This window comes from Ursus americanus, chromosome 3, assembly GCF_024610735.1.
Source record: "Ursus americanus isolate L20-20 chromosome 3, mUrsAme1.1.p, whole genome shotgun sequence".
NCBI lineage: Eukaryota > Metazoa > Chordata > Mammalia > Carnivora > Ursidae > Ursus > Ursus americanus.
Genome location: NC_142129.1, coordinates 23,588,427 through 23,609,917, shown reverse-complemented (window position 1 = coordinate 23,609,917; position 21,491 = coordinate 23,588,427). Strand labels below are relative to the sequence as shown.

The 21,491-nt window shown below is 47.6% G+C and overlaps 2 protein-coding genes across 2 annotated transcripts in view; one reads left to right on the top strand and one right to left on the bottom strand.

Moving 5' to 3' along the window:
- The window catches only part of SND1 (staphylococcal nuclease and tudor domain containing 1), a 406,385-nt gene that overhangs the window by 314,625 nt on the left and 70,269 nt on the right, over nt 1-21,491 (top strand). The window lies entirely within an intron of this gene.
- Nucleotides 4,390-21,491, bottom strand: part of LRRC4 (leucine rich repeat containing 4) — a 30,498-nt gene continuing 13,396 nt past the window's right edge. Inside the window, exon 3 of the mRNA XM_087860845.1 lies at nt 4,390-4,506. Within this exon, the coding sequence (XP_087716971.1) occupies nt 4,463-4,506 (44 nt within the window). The 3' untranslated portion in view covers nt 4,390-4,462. The remainder of the gene's footprint in view (nt 4,507-21,491) is intronic.

The window sequence follows — 21,491 nt, the reverse complement described above, 5'->3', positions numbered from 1 at the left end:
GGTCGCTGTCAGGAAAGCCTGCACTCTTAGAGAAGGGGCTCTACGGCGTTAGAAGAGATCAGTGCCACAGTTTAACCCTCTTCACAGTTCTAGGCTGTAAGAGGTACATTTCCCCCTGGCAGGAGGTGGGACGTTGGAGGTTTGGTGATCATTTCCAAGACCTTTCTCAGTGACTCCTTTGTCCTCTTAAGATCTCAAAAATTACCCTTTGCTGCTGCCTGGAAAATGTCCTCGTGCTGGACAGCCTGAGCGGAAAACTCCGGCTGCTGCCCTGACCTTGTTCCCTTTTTCCTGCTGGCATCGAAAGGGAGGATGCCCCCCTGGGGAGCTCCTGCTGCAGGTTGCTGTGGCCAGGGCATCATCCTGGATCCCCTCGCTTCCGCTACCCCCTGCTTTTTTAAAAACGAAGATGCACAAAAGATCACAAGCAACTGTTGCTGTCTACATAACATATATTTACGTTTCAGAGGAATATGGGCTCGGCAGTGGATACTGGTGTACATTTATGGAGAGATGTTTGGGAGAGAAACCTTAGAGTAAAAGAAAAATGGTCTCTTGGTTTTTGTTTTTACCACCAAGTGTGCTGCATCTTGTCTGAGAAAGATAATGAACGGTCTAAGCAGTTTACCATTGAAACTGTTTCTCAGATTTCCCCATAGTGCTGTGGTATGTGCTCTCACCCTTGCTGTTCCCCTCTGCCCATGCAGGTCCCCCCCCTGTCCAGGAGACACACGGGACGAGGAACAGTAGCAAAGTTAGATCTCCAGATGAACGTAATGAGGATAGTTCAAGCCACAGGGAAATCCAGAAGGGTGAGGGAAACCTGGTGCCCGTAAGGCCAGTGAGACACTGCTCTCAGGCTGTCCCTGGGTCCCCTAACTCTCGCTGAGCCACAAATAATAACCTGCTGGGAAGGTGAGCCAGCTGTCTACCAGCATTTCACTCATTTGCAAAGAACCCCCTATTCTAGATGACCTCTGCCACTGCCCAGGGAAAAAGGAATGCAGTAAGATCACCTTTCTAAACCACCCTCTTACTCCGTGAGGTGTTGAGGGCTGTTGGAGGCTAAGGCTTTACTCTTACCTCCCCATACACTGTTGATGGTTCATCCCCTACCAGTGGTCTTTCAGTTTGTTTAAAGGCTATTTTCTTTGAAGGGAGCCCACGGTCAGACCTCCTGTCTTAATAGTGATCAGGCTTTCCAGTTATATAGTATTTTCTAGTGTAAAAGTGCTTTCATATACAATATTTCATTATAATCTCAAAGCAAACCTACACGAGGACTATTCCGGGGTCATAGTTCAGGAAACTGAATTGCACAGAGACCTGCCTCTATTCACAGAGCTTGTTGTAGAGCAGATACCCAAACCCAAATGTCTACATTCCGAATCAGGTGCTTTTTCCTCCCCAGATTTTGCCAATTTTTCTATTAGAATGTGTCCATTCTTTTAGCAGTATTGTGTCCTTTCTCAACCCTCAAATATCTGGAGCTAGTTAATTTGTAAAGGACTTCGCTAAAGGTCCAGCAATTAAACTGAGAGTTCATCTCCAGTAAGGAACCACTGAGCCTGATTGTGGATGCTCACAAGACTCCAGAGGGGTCCTAGGGATTTGCTGTGGCCACGCCTTCCCAAACTATTTATTCTCTTCTTGTCACAGTTTTTACATCTTTCGATTGCCTGATTCCCACTTCATCTGTTGTTTGACTTTTGTGGACTTTCCTTTTCCTTTTCTTCTCTCTCTCTCTCTCTGTTTAATAATGATTCCTCTCTGACCTATCTTGCTGCATTTCAGCTTGACCATATAGATCCATATTCCTATTTCTAATCTTTCTTAAAAGACGTATCTAGTAAGTGCATCATTTAGAAATATGTAACTCCCCATTGTCTGTGGGGTACTCTAATCTCCCTAGTTTACATATATCCTTGATCACCTCTCCAATTTCATGTCTTAGCACTATTCATTTCACTGACCTTATTCTCACAGTTCCCCATATTTACCGTTCCATTTCTTCTCTCCCACTCTTTAGATCAACCCAGGCTCCCCACCCAGTATATCAACCATCCCCCTTCTTTGCTTTCTTATTCCAACCTATCATTCCAGATACACCTCCTTGATCTCCCCGACTGGGTGGGATGCCCTTCCTTTGGTCCCGATAGCATCCTGTGCACATATCTGTCGTGCACTGACCAATGACATTGAAGGGATCTATGTTTCAGTCACCCCAGCCCCCTAGATTGTAAGCTTCTCAAGGACAGGATCCATGCTTTTGTTCTTGCGTTCTTTGTACTTTAGTAGTGTATAAGATACTTAATACACATTCATTAGATCCACTACTTGGTTCCCTCTGACCTAACTCTAAAGATCAGGAAGAAGGCCTGCTCTTTTGTTGTCCTTTGTAGTTCTTTGGGAAAGCTCTTTAAGCTCAGCATTTGTGGGTTGGGGAGGAAGACTGGAGTATTGAGGCCGGACACACAGGCTAACTCAGGAGCTTCTCATTGAAAAAGTGCATTACCAAGACCTGACTCTGCTCTTACTTTGGGACCCTGACATCCCTGGGTCTCCCGAGCTCTCCAACCAAGATACTTAAAGGTAATGAGATCATGATGTGTGAGTGTTTTAAAAAACTTGTGGTGTTCAAATAGAAATCATTAGTGTCCCTTCATCATATTCCCAGTAGGCTACTCATCTCTTCACTTCCCTGGTGTATTTCCCATCCTATATTTTTGTGGATCAAACTATTAAGTGAGGCGAAGGGTTTATTTTGAAGTTCAAGTCAACTAATTCTTGTTCAGTGATAGGCTGTGGATACCATGTAAATCCTAGGCTGTTACCTCCGTATTCACTGCCCTGTCATTTCTGGGTTCTTGGCCCTTGCCAGGTATCTCTAAAAGCCCTAGAAGGAAGGCCCTCAATTCCCATTCCATTCCCTAAATGAAAATGGCATCACAATGCAAAGAGGTGAGGTAAAAATGAAGAACGGAGGACACTGTCATGTCGCCCTGTTTTTCCCATCCCCTGGCTGCTTGGGTCTTCCCTATCAGCTTTTAAACTCCCTGGGTAGCCAGTCACCAGTAGCCTTCCCCAAGCTAGCTCAGCAGCATGTGCTGATAGGTGCCAGCAGTGTGCTGGCTCCAGTGGGATTCCTCTCTGCAAAGCTGCTGGCTCAGCTAAGCTGTTGTCTGTTTCCCTATTCTTCTGCTTGGAACTTTCATAGCCAGTCAAGCATAGAATTGCATCCATTCTTCTGAAATAGCTGCTGGGCCTAATTTTTCACTGGCTTGGCCAAGATCCTATTACCTGTAATTATGTCATATAGGCTGAATGGTAAAGTTTGATAGGCCTCACTGCCCTCCCGAGACTAGTGTTCACATCCCTGCCTGGCTGTTGGGACTGGGGACAGAATAAGGTAGAACAAGGTTTAGGGCCACAAGAGATTTGGCCTCCTTTGGGACATGTAAGGAAGGCCTCAAGGATATAATTCTGTCTTAGGGAAGAAAATCCTTTTCAGCAGAGGGATTCTTCCTTTCCCTGGGGAATTGGTCCTTACTACTGTAAACTCTTCCTTAAGAGACTCTGATGTTTCCTCTGCCAGTTCAATTTGTTCCTACCAGGAAAAAGGAAATAGGAAGTATAGCCCTTAGACCTGACAAATGTTGTTTCCTCCATAAACAGGTTGCTTCGCAATGCCGAGGTGCGTCCCTGGACTGATTTTTTCCTCTCCACCTTTACTTCTGACCCACATCAGTCTTAGAGTAAAGATGCAAAAGGCTCAAACATGACTTCCTCTTGCATCTTTCTGCTAGATTGGTCCACAGTACTTGCTTTAAACCTCATCTAAATTGGAGCCAGGAGGGACACCTGGGTGGCTCAGTTGGTTAAGCATCTGCCTTCGGCCCGGGTCATGATTCCAGAGTTCTGGGATCGAGTCCCACATCAGGCTCCTTGTTCAGGAGCCTGCTTTTCCCTCTGCCTGCCACTCCCCCCTGCTTGTGCTCGTTCTCTCTCTCTCTGACAAATAAATAAATAAAATCTTTTTTTTGAAAAATCGAAGCCTGGAAATGAGTATAGTGGGCACTGATTGCCATTGGAGAATGCATTTATTGGTTCACTACAAGATTATCGTTACGAACACAAGGTCACGAAGATTCTTCAAACAGAGCTTTGCTAAGCAGAACTCCTGCCACCTATGGTATTCAGTACTATCTGCCTATCTGACATAAATTTCTTCATGAGCCATCCTTGTGGACAATATCTATTGCCAGGCACGTCCTGGTCTACCTTCTATAGAGCTATGTAGAGCCTGTGACCCAAAACGAATGGAGAAATTCTATCAGGAGTTAAGAGATTTCTGGACTCCTCATAGGTAAGGATTGTGCTAGGAGAACTGAGTGCCATTTATTTTAATTTAGTTACATCAGATGCCCCTAGTAATAATTCCTGGTTTGTCTTACCTCTTCAGTCATCCTGAATGTTCACTGCTTCTTGAGCTTTGGTAAGGGTTCTCTTTAAAAAAGAAACAGAAAAAAAAAAAGGAAGCTAATATCCTTAATATAATAATATAATAGAAAAGCAGCTCCAAATTTTTTTCAGATGAAATCCCTTATTTGTGAAATCTGTCCATTTCCTTCTGGGAGCCTAATTTAGAAAATAGTTCTTTATTTCATATCTTCTGACCAGCAGATCATACTTACTTTCCACACTAAAGATGACCTCATGCAGACTTGCCCCGTTCTCTTGTTTCCAGAAGAGCTTCACACGGTACCCCAACACATTGGCCAGCACCCACGTAGATTTGAGTGTCAGCTTTCATGCTGGCATGTTTGGGGGTCTTCAGTTTGTCCTAACCATTCCCAGACACACCTACTGTCTGAATGTTAATATCTTCTCTCTGGAATTATATAATTCAACCGATAACTTTTTAGAACACAGCCCTTAATATACAATAGCAGGGTTGCCAGAGCTGCTAGTAAGGAGTAAGCAGATTGTACATTTCATTTGCTCTCCAGGTAATACTAACATTCTGGTGTTTCACATGTGACTCCTCCAAGGACACAGGAGTGACTGTTCTAATGGATGAGCCAACCGTAACCCTGCCCTCTTCTTGCCATTAGCATGCCCACTCCTGTGTCTGTTGCCAAGGACTAGACAAGATCCTCTGTGTTCCAAATCTGGCTTTATTGGTGAACTTCCCACTTGCCACTCCACCTGTGACAGTTTCTGGTCAGCTGAACTTAAATGGATTTTGGAAATGAAAGTGACCAGTGGTCTGTTATGAAATGCTGTAGTGCATGAAATAAGATTATGAGCGGGCTGGAGAATTAACAGCAGATACCCTAACCTGGTCTAAACATGTGTCACTTATTCAAGAAGGATAAGTTCATCCTTAGACCTATATCCAGAACATTTAGGGACATTTTTCCCTTCCTGGTCACTTAAAAACTCTGTTAGTAACATGTGCAGAGTCAGACCTGCGTTCTTGTTCCAGCTGCACCATTTACTGAATGACCTTGGACATGATCCTTAGTTTCTCTAAATCCAGGGCAGTCTCAGTGCATACTAGAATCCAGTAGAACGGTGTTCCTGAGGTTGCACAGGGCAGCGGGCCTGCTAAACCTAACTCCCTCACCTACAGCGAAGGCACCTTCTCTCGAGGGTTATTGTGGAGATCACGTACATATGTAAAATCCCCAGGACTGGCGCCCTGGTAAATAGTAAACACTCGGCGAACAACAGCTTGTGTCATTATTTTTATTACGAATGAAAATTCTTCTCAGAGTTTAGCTCAAATCTAGGACTAGAACTTCAGTGTGGGCAAACCATGGTACCCAGAGTAGGGAGGCAGGCTGGTCATTAGCATGTGTGTTGGGAGCAGCATTCATATGAGAATCGACAAAGAACAATGGTTAGTCCTCGCCAGCGCTCTTCACACGCCAGTCCTGTCTGTTTAAGCCAGGGATAGCAAATATGCACGCTCCTCCCATAGTCCCATCTAGCATCCATGGCAGACGTTTCTAGTCACAGTACTGCTTTGGCTTGGGGCTCAGAATCTTCTCAAAACAGGACCCTCGGAGCTACTACCTGTTGAGTGGATTTGGCATTTACTCTGATACCTGTTTGCCATCCTTGATCTAAGTTTTCAAAGGACTAAGTACCATCAGGGGTTAGCAGTCATTCTTCTATGAAGAAAGGCCAAAGAAACAGGGTCTTTTTGCCTCTGCTTCTGCATGGTCCTACACGTTAGAATCTCTTCTTTTTAGGCAGTGTCACATTCAGTGGAAAAGTAGAGGTCTGGAGGTAATGCCACAGAGTCCTAACCTGTGCACAGAGCCTCTTCTAGCCTCGACTATGGACAGATAAGGTGAACCATCACCAAGAGCCCGGAATCTACAGATGCCTCATAGACATCTAAGAAGTAATGTCTTGAGTATCTTTGCCATGCCGATGAGCTGCCACACGAGTATTTAGAGGATGATCTGCCAGTACTCAGGGCCCTCTGTGCTTTCTTTTTACACGGGACTTCTGACCTTGCGCCTTTCCTGGTGTCACTGTGACTTGAAAATGAGGGATACAGGGATGACCTATCTAGATCCTAGCTGGCCTGGGCTTCCTTATCCTCTGATGGAATAGCTTTTGCTCTTTTTTGTCCCCATACCACCTGAGCATGGCCACAGCAGTCTAAGATTGCCATAGGTTTGTCTTTGATCTGTATTAAATTGGAGGGTTGGAGGAGAGTGGAGTGCCAGGCACGAGCTCTAAAGAAAGATAAAGGTGTTAATGAGGATTGAAAGGGACAAGAAAAGGACCCAAGACGAATCCTTTGGGACAGTCACTGCAGTAAGAACAAAAGCTATCCATTGAGCCAGGAATGAAAAGTTGAATTGGAAACAGTTTCATTGTGCCATTTTTCTTTCCAGGTTAGCATAATGCCTCCCTCTTCTCCCTTTGCCTTCTCTCAATACAGTGGAATCCTATCTAATGGTACCAGAAAAGGGTCTTGGCATTGAATGTACAGCTAGAAGGGGAAGATTATGCAAGTAAAACCCAACAGGTCCCTCCACCACTAGCAGCAGCCTGCATAAGCTACTTGCCTTCAAAGGTTTCTCCAGTGCTGGCAGTGTTAGGATGCTGGTACCTCTCCGGTTAAATAAATCTGAAACTACTGACCCAAGATTTTTATAGCAGTGCTGCAACCCTATATGAGGAAATGCAACAAATAGTCCATTACCACTGATTGGATGTGGATTTTTGGCCTGGCCACTTGCCACATGGTAATTTTAGAATAGGGTCACTTTCGGATTGGAAGATTCCTTGTAGGAGGGTACTGGTGTTTGCTAAATAGTGTTTCTTATCTTCGTGCCCTCTCACAGCCACGCTCCCACCTTCTGAGTATAGGGCCAATCTCTCTGTCTGCCCGGCAGAGACAGCCAGAGCTCATCCTTCATCAGCTTACAGGGCTGCAGACGTGGCCGTTTCCAAACACCCAGGGTGCACTTAACCACTTCCTCCTTCTAATATCAGCACTTCCACTCTAACCACATCAGCAGCTTTGTAACTTGCATTTTATTTTGCTCTATGTTTTGGCCCTTCAGGTATTTGTGGGAGGAACATGGGGGGGGGGGCTGGAGAACTGTGTTGTCACTGATTCCAGAATTACATAGTTACACCCTGAGTCATTGTCTCTGGAGAATCATATAAGCAAGTGCCAAGAGCGCCCTGAAGGGCTCTCGCCCTTTTCACACATGGGTTTTAAAGGTTGGGTTCTCTTTCATGTTGGATATGTGACTGCCTGCTTGGTTTCACCATCTGCAAAATGGGAGCACTCGACCCTGTTGTGCCTGGAGAGAGCTGAAAGGTGATTACTAAGGCATGGCGCAGAGGATCCGAGGAGCCCCTAGTTCTTCCCACTTACGTAGAAGGCGAATAATCACACACGAGCTGAGGTCACTGTGTGACCTGGAGAGGGACCTGTGGTTGCTTTGTTTTTTTCTTCTCGCCTGCATCTGAATAATTAGACCCGGTTGATGAGACAGGAGATGGACCTGTGGTCCTAGATCCTGAGATGTGACCATTCTTTACCTCACGGGCTTAGCTCTAGGCAGGTTTCCCTTTCCACCCTGCCATAAAATCTGCCTGTTACATTGTCATCTTGTCTGTGCATGATCATTGTCCCAGGATTCAGATGAGACCTCTCACATTTTGGCCCTGACCTCTGATCTTTGTGATGTGTCTCTCAGCCCAGGGTGTTTTAGAGGATGGGCTTGAGCCCCAGGAACCATGATCTTTGTTATTATCAAGTATGTTGCAAGACCGTTCTACTTTATTAGCTTCCTGTCTGGCTTTTTTTTGGCTGTCGACCCAAGGCTGGGGGGTCGGTATGGCAAAGCTGGAGTTTGCCCTGGGAGCTTTTGATTCTTGTTTTCCCATCCGGAATTATATTAGTTGTTGAGATAACCCAGCTAGACACCACTCAAGTATGACAACTTTAAAAATTCATGAGGCCTTGGGACCCATAGCGCCTCTCAACATACAGACTTCTAGCCTTGCATCAAGGGAAGCCATATGGTTTCACACGCCCTGTTGCCCTGAGGAGGCCTCGCAGGCACATGAAGTGCGGAGGGAGGCCCTGAGACTACGCTCCATGGCCAGCTCTTCAAGGTGTGAGGAAGGGCTCTTCCTGACACATTCACACATGCACCCAAGCATGCCTAACACCCAGCGACGGGGAGACCACCTCTGGGAAGATGCAGCGTTCTCACCCTGCCCAGACTTCTTTCATCTGTCCTTCCTTTCTGATGCTTTCACCCTCCCCTTTGTGTTTCTGTAATTTGTACAGTATCGTCGAGAGGTGTTGAAGAGATCAATAGCAGTTCACCTTTTCCCTTATTGATTAAAGTGATGGCAAGTAAAAATGGCAGGCAGTACCAATTCATTCATCATGAGCTATCCATTTCCTACCAGGCCACCAGTGACCTCTCCCTGCCTGTTAGTTGCTGAGCTGTAGCTGAGATGACGCCTGTATCTAGGCTGCTTTAATAGGAATGAGAGAACCACTGTGTTTGGCTCCTGTAATCAAAGCTGAGGGAGGAAGGAGACTTCAGGTAATGAGCAAGAAAACTGTGGAGTCTGTTCCTCAGCTCCACGGCTTTATTTGAGGGGTTCACCGCACGTGCGGTGCTCTCAAGAAGAGGCAGCATGGCGTCAGTTGATAGACACCACCACCTCACCCAGCACTGCCTCGCCCCTGTTCTTCTAAAGGGCACAGCCTTCCTTTCGTACACTGAACGTGGGGATCAAAAAGTCCACAACACCTGTGAACTAGCTCTGGCTTTGCTGCACACTCAGACGTTTGTCGTTTCCGCTGGGGCTTCACGCAGTAACTTGGGCTCACCCTGGGGGGATCTGGGTGCCTAGGGTCAAGCTTGAGTCAGGGGGTGAAGGAAGGGCTCTTGTGCTTAGGAGGGGGTCTGTATCTACCAGGGGACGGAGAATGGAGACAGTTTTTATCCGCTGCTTTCTCAACTCTAGAGACAAGCACAGGAAGGGGGGGGTGTGTCTGTGTGGTGTTCTGTTCTCCCTCATTGAGATGCCCTCTGATTCTTTGTTGGGAAAGGTGATGGAAACACCCACAACCCATGACCTTTCCGGTGCCATGCCCTAAGTAGAGCTCATTTTTAAAACTGCATCTCGAATGCTAAGTACTTACTACTTCACTCACCTAGTGGGATGACCAGGGGTCTTTGACTCCCAGGGCTCTTAAAAGGCAAGTTAGCACTGACTACAAAGGCAAAACGTGGTTAACTTAGCCGCTTTTCTCTTTATGTATTGTAGTGTGAACTCTGTTGCTCCTCTAACGCATCTATACACATAAGCAGCTGTTGCCCACCACACCGAGCAAAGTCGTTCCGCACGGCAGAGGGGCGGAGAGAGCTTGAGTCTGCTGCCTTGCACGGCATGTACCAGTTCCCAGAAACTCCTGGGGGTAGAGTTTTGGCTGAGGGGAAAGTATTTGGGGGGCCACCCGGCAGCTTACCCTGCGCCATGACCTCTACCCAGCAGAGGGAGCTACTTACCTGAGTGGGCAGTTAATGGTGACCATTGGGACTTGCGGTTCCCCAGAGCTGCTTGTTGCCATCAGGGAGCTTGCAGTCCTTTGTGTCAGCCCAAGTACAGGGCCAGGCTTCCAGAAGAGCACTGCCATCACAGTCATGTTTCCTGAGTGCCCAGTGGGTTTAGGTCACTATTTTGGATGCCCCTTTCCCGGAAGGAAGATTTCACTAGAAACCCAGTGTCACTATGTCAGGTAGCTCTGCAGTCTGCAGATGCCAAACCTGGAGAAGGCGGCCAGCTCTCTGTGAAGCTGCTTAATTACATGTGAAGCTGCCAGCAGGACGATTGTTCTTTTCCCATGGATCATGAATAAACCATGCTGGCCTGCATAGATGGGGCAGGGGAAGTCTCTGACAATTCCATCACCTTCCTCAGCTTTGTTGGACAGGTCTTCCTCCCTTTCAGTCTAAAGCACTCAGAATGGCTGGGAATGAGGAGAGGAAGGGAAAAGAAAAATCTATTTCCATATAATGCACATGTTTTTCTCCTAAGATGGGAAGTGGCCCCCTGCTTTCAGATCGTCCTGGCAGCCAGAGTACAAAGGGTTCAAGGCTTGCCATGGGTAAGAAGCGCTAGCGGCTCAGCTCCTAATATTTGCAGCAAACTACAAACCAGGCCTGATTTGGAGACTAGGCAACTAGTGCAGCAGATGGCAAACAGTCCTGCCCCACTGGGGCCCGAGATCGGCACCATCTTCGTCCTTCAGCCAAGGCAGCCTCATTCCTGCTATGCTTGAGCACAGAAAGCATTTATGGCTTTTTAGAAACTACTTTTTTTTAGGGAAAGATGGAAGAAGGCAAAACAAATATAATGTGGGAAATTCAGTGTAGTTTGAAATATTTCCCTGTCAAACAGCCTAAAATAGAGCTTTTCCTTTGTTGGGTGGAAGAATTTAGAATCTACATTTCTCCATAGAGCATTGAGTGCAAAAATTAAAAATGGATTATAAATAGAAATAAAATGACCCATTCAGTTTCCAAGGACTTGAGTCTACAGCCTTCAGAATACTGAATTAGAGCATTTGAGAACTGTCGGGGCTCTAGAGGTTACACAGTCCAATAGAAACAGTTCATAGTATTTGAGAAACTGAGGCATGAGGAAGGTAATCCTTGGGACACACTCATGTAGTAATGCACGGGAGAGCTAACATCTCCACATTCCCGTCGTATTGATCTTACCTGCACCCTCACCTGCCTCCCAGACAGCCACCTGTTCATCCACTGGCAGTATGGGTAATAGTGGAAGACTGACAGTGGCATAGAAAAGGGAATGGGGTGTACGTGGTAGAGGTGGACAGAAGACATGAACACGTGCATTCTCTAAATTGTATTATTTTGGTGAGAAAAGGACACGAGGCTAAGTCAGAGGAGGAAGTCATCTGGGGCCTCAGCATTCTGTAAAGAAGACTCTTAACTAGACAGGGGTGCAGAGAGAATGCACACAGGATGAGAAGGCATGCCAGAGAGGGAGGAGTACAGGTGTCTCACAAGCCTGGAATTTTCCATTTGCTTTTCCTGATTACTGATCATAGAAAAGCTGTTATCTTTTCATGCCAAAAACTAAGCTTCAAAAACACCCAAAAGAAACAACCAAAAAGTACTGAACCGTTTTAAATTAAGGGGCTTTGTTTTTCCTTTTGGAGTAGTGGGGAGGTTTACATTGTTTGCTTTTTTATTTATCTTTTTTTTTTCCCCCTTTTTTCCCCCCCAAACAGAGAGTTGCAGGGCAGGGGTAAAATGTATTGCCCTCTAACTCCTTGGGCAGGACTCCAGCTCAGGCACTATTTTCTGGTCACTTTCTCCCAGGCCACAGGGTATCACCCCTTGCCCCCAGCGTCCTGCGCTCTTGGGCCTGCTCCCTCTATTCTCTTAGAGGAGGCAGATCCGAAAACCGTGCCATGTTAGCAGGCTCTGAGCCTTGCCCCCACCTTGTAGATGAGGCTGGTTACCCATCTCGTTAGCAGTGATGTCTGTGTGTCTTTCAAGGGCTTGTCAAGTGGGGGAGGAACAAATCACATTTTCCAGCAATTTAATTTTATTAAGTCTGATTTTTTTCCCCCCTTTTCCAAAGCACAGCTAAATGGAGCTAAACATACACACAAAGGCTATATTTAGTCCTGATGGTGTGGTAGAGTAGGGAAGGCACAAACATAGAGGTTTATCTGCTACCTAGTAAACACAGGGAGGTGTCAGGGCTGGAGAATTCAATACTAATAATAAGCATTTATATGGTACAATGACAACTTTGATACAGGGCATAATTTTCTGGGGATTGCTATTAATTGTGCTTCTGCCTGTGAGCGGCCCCCTAGTGAGGGGCTTGGAACACCACGCAGAGTTAAGCTATATTAAACATCAATTAACACATCGTAAAATAGAAACCAAATAAAATATGCAAAGGTCAGAATGGCTGTGAACAAGCAGACAAGGCCCTGAGGGGAGAGGGGTTAGGGCCTGGTGAGTCTAGTACACTGGGACATTCACGCTTCTAGTTGCTCTAAGCTTCTTTGAGTTCCTAAGTTTAGTAGGTTTGCTGGACTAGCTTCCCCAAGTTCAACTCTTTCCCAAAGAGGTGTCAGAAGCAACTCATTATGGCCGGCAAGAAATGCGAGAAGACAACCAGTCTACCCACACTGTCCAGCGAGACTTTCTGCGGTGATGGAAATGTTCTTTATCTGCGGTGATGGAAATGTTCTTTATCTGCACTGTCCAGTATAGTAGCCACTAGCCACATACGGAGATTGAGCACTTGAAATGTGGGTAGTGGAACTGAGGTACAGAATCTTTAATAAATTTTTAATTTTAATTTAAATAGCCATATGTGACTAGTGACTGCCATATTGGACAACACAGGACTCTAGACAGTAGACACTCCAGAAACGTTCAGTTTGCATTGCACTCTTCTTTCTAAACCAATCTACACCTTCCCCCATACCTCTGAATGGTTACTGCTTGTTTTTTGACCCAGTCCTCCCATGCTCTTGACTTAAGCTTCCAGATTCTTTCATAAGGGTCATACACAGTGCCAAGAAATGAAAAAGGTCAATGCCTGCATCAAACCAGACAGATGTGGCCTTATCCTTGCCCCCTTTTCTCCTGGTATCCCCCAGTCAAGCTAATACCAGGTGTTTCCCACTCCCCCAGGCAGAGAAGAAGGGAATGGCTCTGGATCTCTGGTTAAATGAAGATCGCAGATCCGTGGTGCTATCCCCCTGAACGTCTGATTCAGTTGCTGAGTCTGACCCTTGAATTCTGCAGAACCAGGGGATTATAAATTTCCCAGGTCATCCAGGGAACTCTCACCTGACATTCTTTGGTCCCTTTGGCACGTAAACTGAAAACACCTTTTCCAATAGCTCTTTAAACACTCATTGAATGCTTAGAAAGGATCCGTTCATTGGGATGATACAGTATAGAACAGAGCACTGTACTTGTAATAAAAAATCCCATGTGTAAGTCCTGGCTCCTCTACTTACTAAATCTGTGACCTTGACAAAAGATCATTTAACCTCTCCAAGGCTTCATCTTCCCACATAAAAATGAGCGTGCTAGATTGAATGACCTCTAGGACTGAGAAGACCTAGAAAAGAGATCCAGAGAAAGACACCCTAGTTGCCATGAAGTCCTATACCTCACTCAGTTTCCCCCTTCAGATGTCAGGCATGCATTTCAAGCACCCCTTTCCTGAGTCTGCCAAGATGCCCACCTGTGTCTAGTTAGCACTGACTCAAACTCGGAAGTTGTCCGGCAGCACAGATACACCCTGAGCCAGACTGGGGGCATTGTCGCACTCATGTGAACCTCGAGGAGTCCTGAACAGTCCCCAGTTACTTTGAGGCATCCTCAGTGGTAGCATTTTGGTCCATCGTGGAAAGAAGGCATGAGGTTTCTTGGCTTGGGAACCAGGTCCATAAAGCAAAAGAGGGGTTTGGGAGTTACCTGTGTGTGCCAGTCATCTTGGCTGGCTGGTTGTCTGCCAGCCCCCCTCCACCCAGCAGTCACTAGTTACTGCTCCGGGGATTGTCCCCAGCCGCCCAGAGCCCCTGCGGAGCTGCCAACTCCACACAGCTCACAAAGGGCCCTGTAGCATCTCTAATTGAAGAGCTGGTGAGCGGACGCCCTCGGTAGAGGTATTTTTAGCTGCAGTGATACAGCCTCATCGTTTCTGGTGGATGTTTTGTTTAGTTATTTTTTAAATAAAATAAATAGTTAAAATTGAAGACTGTGGTCCCAAACCCTAGCGCCAACGCCCAAGAAGTTTTGGCACACCCCCTCACCACAGGCCTAATTAATCCTGTCTAAGACCAGGTGCTGAAGCTCTGAGTTTGCCAGAATATTAGGCCAGAGAGACAGCGTGTACAGAAGGGAGAAGAGCTAGAAATAGAGAGGAGGCATAATGCAGGCTGGCCTGGTGTGAGGTGCTGAGGTTCCCTCTGAGCAGACTGGGCAGCTGGGAACAACTCTTTCCAGGCCTCTCAGACCTTTGATGGATCTAGGGGATCAAGTGGGCAGGCCTCAGCTCCTTGCGTTATACAGTAGATCCCATTCTGTACCTTGCTGACTTAGAGAGGGGCTCCAGGGAGGGAGGGGGGTGGGGCAGAGGGAGAGAGAGAATCTTAAGCAGGCTCTGCCCCCAGCTTGGAGCCCAACTTGGGGCTCAGTCTCATGACCTTGAAATCATGACCTGAGCTGAAATCAAGAGTCTGACGCTTAACTGACTGAGCCACCCAGGTGCCCCTTGTTTCCTTCACTTTATCATGTTCTGTGACTTGCCACCTTTTCATTGGCTTTTTTTATTGTGTACCATGTGATCAGGGGTGAAAGGATATTCACGGAGTTCTCATTAGCCCCCCATAGCAGGATCCTGAATGGATGGGGCAGTGGTTCTCAACCCTGGCTGCACACTGGAATCTTGGAGTGAGGGACGTCTAGGAAAGATGCTCATACCTGGGCCTCCTTGCGAAGATTCTGGTTTCACCAGGCACCAGCTTTTTATTTTAAGTTCCCCAGGCATATTAGGTGATACCAAAGAATAGTTTGTTGATTGTGTTCAGTGCGATAATGGCATTGTGGTTATGTAAGAAAACGGCTGTTTTTTAGAGATGCATACTGAAGTATGGAAAGGTGAGGTGACATCATGTCTGGGATATGCTTTAAAATACATCAAAGAAAAAGGGAGATAGATGAAGCAGATCTGTTTTGATGATTACTGTATCTGGATGGTCAGTATATGGGAGTTCATTACTATTCTCTAGTTCCAGTGTTTCGAATTTTTCAAATCAAAGTTTTTTTAGTAATAAAAAATGTTTTTAAAAAACTTAGAATCTCTCCAGGGGATTCTAGTGTTCAGCTACGGTTGAGAACCAGTGGTTTAGAAGATTAAATTTGGATTCCCACACCCTAGATCGGCTCTGACTTGGGGCTTTGCATGAGGTAAGAATGACCTTTCAGGCTAAGTTCCTATAAGTAATATGGACCCTGAGCTCCTGAGGAGGTGAAGAACGGCGTGGGCTCAAAGAACAGATGACACCTAGAATCAGAATTCAGAGTGGACAACTGTGCAACTTTCTTCTACTGACCTCAGTACCACCCATTCCCAAAAGCTGTTGTGCTTTGGGCCTTCCTGGCCTTGTCACTTGCCAGTCCTCCTGCCATACACCCTGAGGACCTCTCTTGCCACACCAGGGCAATAAAAGACCACTACATGGTGACACATGCACAGGAGGGTCCTGATTTCCTTAGTGTTCAGCGCTTTACCTAGTGAGATTTTGCTGAAGCTAGAGGGAGGGGAGAGGGGGCTGAAACTGCACCTCCCTGCCCCTCCCGGGAGTCCATGTGCTTTCAGTCCTGTGTGCAAGTGTGTAAGGGCTCTTTTGTGTCATCAGCACCTGTCCCAACTCCCAAGCAGTATTTTACTCTGGCTGCTCAGCAGGTGGGATAAACAGAAGCTTGCTGCAGCCCAAGTAAACGGTGCTCTGGAGCTCTGGCTGGAAGCTTCCATGCTACATTTAAATACCATAGCCTGGCTTAGGACACTGACTTAGCACCTCTCCATTCATGAGCAAGCTGCTGGCTCTTCTTTATGCAGGGGGCTTTGTGAAGTATACCTATAAGCAAGTCTGTGTGTTGCTAAGGGAAGCTGAAGCAGAGGGAAAGCTACAGACTGCCCAAGGTCACTCGACCAGCCCAGAGCTTTGCTACCAATAGTATTTACTGAGTGCATGGGTGTCCTTCTTCCCACTTCCTGGGGAAAACTTGGAATAGTCCTTTCAGCAAATGCCAGCTTGAGAAAGGTGCAGAAGTCACCCCCTGCACCTCTGTAGGAGGGCCCAGAGCATCCGTCTTTCCCCAGGGTCTGAATCACTATTGGTCCTACCACTATTCAGTGCGAACATTCACAATGCCAACGGGCAGTCTCTTCCTCTGCCCACTCAGAACAAGTAGCCTCAGAGTCACTAAACTTCAAAACTCCGAGCCGTATGGCCTTCACTGGACCGTTTGGATGGGAGGAGGCAGATTTCCCTGACTCTCTTATGCTCCCTAGTACGTATCTCCCTGTTGCCAGCCTTGGGCTCTCCATCTTGTTGCTTCCCCCACTGTAGGAGCTCCGCAAGGGCAAGAACCAAGTCTTTCGTCTCCATCGTTCCCCAGCACCTGGCACAGTGCCAGTCACTGCACTGGCTCTAAATAAGCATATAGATGAGGAAGTGAACCAGAGGAGGGCTATGGCAGGGAATGCCGCTAGGCTAAGGGTCAGAAACCTGGCATTTTAAAAAGTAGTTTCTCATTCATTTGGGCTTATGAACCTGAACTGTGTGGTGCTCTTGAGCCCCGCCTGAGTTAGCTTGTCGAGCAGCCTGTGCGACTAGGGAGCGCTTCTGACCATTCACGGCTAGAGAGAAACATGCTCTTTGGTTCTCTTTCCACTTTCCTTTGGAATAAATGATAGTGTCCCTGTGCCTTGGTTTCTTCCATTTGATATTCATGGGCCTCTGAGCAGTCTGTCCCCTCCCCTCCTCACCTGGGACTCTGAGGAGGGTGACATGTTTGCAGGAAGGTTTCCCTTTGTTTTTCCAGGGCAGTCAGTCAATTGACACTTGTCCAGCTCTCTCGGAAGTTACTCCTCCCGAACCTCAGTGAAACCTCAGGGGCACTAGCTCAGCTAAAGCAAAACTATGTACAAGAAGCACTTCTGTCCTCAGTGACAGGATTGTCCTGCCTGTCAGAAACCAGCGTGACCACAGAGTCTTTCCCTGTTCCCTCTAGACTCGAAAGCAGGGGTTCTAATCCTGAGCCTGCCCTTGAATCACCTGGCTATATTTTTAAAATATCAAAATCCTGTCACCACTCCTGGAGATGCCTCTGCATTTGATCTAGAGTCTGAACATTGGGATTTTTTAACAGCTCCTCAGTGCTGGCAATGTATACTTGGGACTGAGAACCACTGTCTCAAAGAGTCTTCACTAGAAGGAGATTTGATAGCACTTGAACGTCCCACTGCTGGCCTTGCCCTCCCCACCACCACCCGCCCTGGACTGTGGAAGAGGAGAGCATGCATTTGCCTCTTTTGCACACCCCACGTCACCGTCCTTAGCTGGTTCTGAGACACCGTTCCCAGGCTGTGCGATTGATGGTACAGTATGGTTGGGTCCCCCGCCCACACCCCACACACACTCTCTCTCACACGGCCCACTGCTCTTAACCTTGGGCAAGTGACTGGAGCAGAGATAGATTATCTGTGGACAATAGTTTGATTTTGTTTTAGAGGGCATTAGTGAGGGAGAACAGTCCAGAGCTGTCTTTGCAATTTAAGGTGAATATTTCTTTAAGATTTTAGCTCAAAGAATGCTTGCCCACAGGCTCCCAAATAGCACATCCCATCCTTCGGCAGCAGAAGAGTCTGCCTTAGCAGTGAAAAGCAAGGCCAGACACCAGTTGAAATCCCAGACAGCTTCCTACCCTCCTTCCATATCTTGTCAGATATTTCAAGCTTTAAGTCCTTATTCGTGCTCTGCCTACTTGGCTGGCTGTTCTTGCACTTGAGCGGCTTGTTTGCCTGGACAGGTCCAAGCTGTCTGAGCCATCAGCAGCTGCACCTCCTCCCTCGCGCCTTCTGTCTGAGCCAACCTTGATTCACAGTAGTGCAGATGGCCCCAGCCTTATCCAGCGACGTCTGCCACTCCCGTCCCTCTCCTGCCCTGCTTTCCCCCAGATGAAGGGGCTGGGCCAGCCCCTGGCCACTGGTCAACCTGGGGCTAAGATGAAGACGAGTCTTAGTTCATACCCTGGCATATAACCCTAGGAATCGTGATAAAAATTGTATCTGAAGCACACAGAAAAAGGGTACAGGAGGGTCTGAGTTCACGTTGTGTATAAGATACTTTTCAGCCTCCATCAGAGCTAATCTGTTTTTGCAAATATGCTTAGTTCCACCCACTCTGCTTCCTAACTATTACTGGGAGCAGAGAGAGAGAGAGGAGAGAGCCGGTGCCAGAAAGCACCTTTCCTTCTCTTCCTCCCCTTTCCTCCCTTAAATGCAGACTTGACAACTTCTCAGTGCACCACTGCTCAGTTCCTCAGTCCAGTTTAAGGTGCTGAAAGGTAGTGCCCTGTAATACACCACTGTAATCAATTCATTTCCCTTCTCCTTGTCCGTCGGCAAGAGAAATGAAGTGACAGGTAACAAATGCAAACGGGGTCGTGGGTGACCTTGTACATGAGAAGGATCTGCTGCAGTAGCCCTGGGGCCTCACTGCCTTTCCCCATGGCCCCGCTCTGCTGAGCTGGACAAGCCACAGGAATCAGGGTGTCCCGTCTAGCAGGCTCTCAGAGACAGACCCACAGCCAGACCCCGTAGCAACGGCCAGCAGCGGGAGGGAGTGCTGCGGCAGCAGTCTGCTCCACCTGTGTGGCTTGCATGGGGCACACAGAGCAAATACAGCAGCTCATTTGGGTCATCGGTAAACCTAAGGGACCCCAGCAGCTTTGCAATGCCATTGGTTCAGCAGTACTAACGTTCACATGTTTCATCCTGAGGCCTACTTAGCTGTTACACACATTATTTCAAGGCTTTTTTCGCGATGAAGAAAACTGTCCCAGTCCTAGGCTGCTTAAACAGGAACATAAGCCCCCAAAGCCAACCCTTTTTATAGGGTAATATCGGGACTGAGATGTATTCCCTGGGGTGTTTTCTTCAGGATGAGGATATTTTTAATCCTTAATAATGATAAAATATCTCTGTCGGCACCCAAGGACCAGTAACATCTGACTAAGGAAGACAGGGACTGCCTGAGGAGCTACCTGCTTTTCTGTCCATAGTTCGAGGCTAGGCATTTGGTGTGTTCTCTGTCCCAGTGAGCATGGGGCCACTTGGGTGGAATGGAATTAAAAGACCTTATTCCAGGGGTGCCTGGGTGGCTCAGTCGTTAAGCATCTGCCTTCGGCTCAGGGCGTGATCCTGGCGTTATGGGATCGAGCCCCACATCGGGCTCCTCCGCTGGGAGCCTGCTTCTTCCTCTCCCACTCCCCCTGCTTGTGTTCCCTCTCTCGCTGGCTGTCTCTGTCAAATAAATAAATAAAATCTTTATTTAAAAAAAAAGACCTTATTCCACTCCAAATGTCATAGCTCGTACAACCTAGGGATGGGGTCTACTCTCTTCTGTCCCACTTGGCAGGTAAGGAAGAAAGATCCTTGGGCATAGCCCATACTCAGGAGTTTTTCGTGTCTCTGAAGCCACAGATCACCAAGATCACCAAGCTGATCCATTTCCTGTTCTTCACGACTGGCCCTGCCCTCCCGGGCTCCCCTCTAGCATTATATGCTGCTCTCTCTTCCTGCTACAATTGTTGCTTAACCTCTTAATTAGGAAACATACTCTTTTGGATCCATTGTTTTCTCCTTTGACCACATTTTAATGACTTGCCTGCTTTTGTTTTTGAGCTACAAATTCTAGTCATTTAAAACTGCTGGGCTGAGAGTGACTCACGGGCACAGTCCAGGTTCTCGAGTTGGGTCCCAGGGACCCAAATTGATAGTATTTGCCTTAACTCTTAGAGTAACCATCAGATTTGCAGCCAAAAACCTGTGGCAGATACACTGCCAACCCCATTCCCAATTATATGAAGGAGAATAGCCCTGGAGCTGCTTGGCACAGGTCAAGAGGACAGAAGAGCTCCAAAGGGGGGATGCTGCCTTCCCCATCCTGCCAGGCCCCTAAGAGCACCTTCAGAGGCTTGGAGATTGGGATCGGGAGGTTCTGCCCCCCACCTTCTGCCCTCTGTACTCACTGTGGCACTGCCTGCCTGTAAGCCTGCCTCAGCTCCCAGAGCTGCCTGCGCTGCTCACATCACCCGAGGGTGTGCTCGATGCCAGGATGCCCTGGACCTGAGAGGGTGTAAGTGCCCAGATGTTTCCTGTTGTCTCAGGCTCCAGGTGTTACATTCGCTAAAGTTTTAGACATGAGCTATGGCTCTGTTCTCTCGGGACAAGTGGGGAAAGATTCCCCAGCTCACATTTCCAGGGTCTTAATTCCAAACGGACAACCCCATTACCAGGCTCTTAGTGTCTCCTGCTCCACACACCTGGCTCCACCTCAGGCCATTTCGTACCAGCAGAGGGAAGCCCCAGGTCCAGCAGCAGCAGTGCTACTCAGGGGCAAAGTCTTCAACCTTGTAGTATTTTGTAAACTGGAGTAGTGAGGCCTCCCCTTCCAGACCAGAAACGAAATGGAATGACCTCGTGGGGTTGACATGTACAGCACAGCCAGCATTTATTTGGCTTGTTGATTTCCACATATTAAATGAATCTAGTTGCTGCTGAACTTCCTTGCCTCCATGTGATGGTCAGGTTCTGTATCCACCATGGCGTTCATGCAGGGATGGGAGAAAGACAGCTTTGCTGCTTTCCTCTGGCACCTGAAAATGGTTCTCTGTGCTACACGGAGTTGCCAGTGAGGAACTGCTGCAGTAGCTCTCTGGAGAATCACCAGGGAGACCCCTCTATCTCCTGCCAAGCTAAACAAACCCTGCCCATGCCCTACTGTGAATCACACCTCTCTGCAGCTTCATTCCTCCTTCCCCAGCTCAGCACAGGGCGCCGCCTTACGGGAAAGTCCCGCGTGTCAGCAGAAGAGGCGTTTGAGAAGAAGTGAACTGATATAGGGAGGGGGAGTGCCGCTCAGTCATCTTTTAAGCAGAAAGGAAAAGGTCATCAGAGCCATATGGGGCCTGGGTTGGCTTATCGTTGACTCTGCCTTGCTGCGGCAGAGGGGCCAGCTCATTGGGGCCAGCACCAGGCGCTGCCAGCCCCATCCAGCTCCTGACGGCCCAGGCACAAAGAAACGCATGCTCTGTGTACACAAATGGGCCTGCATGTCAGCGTGA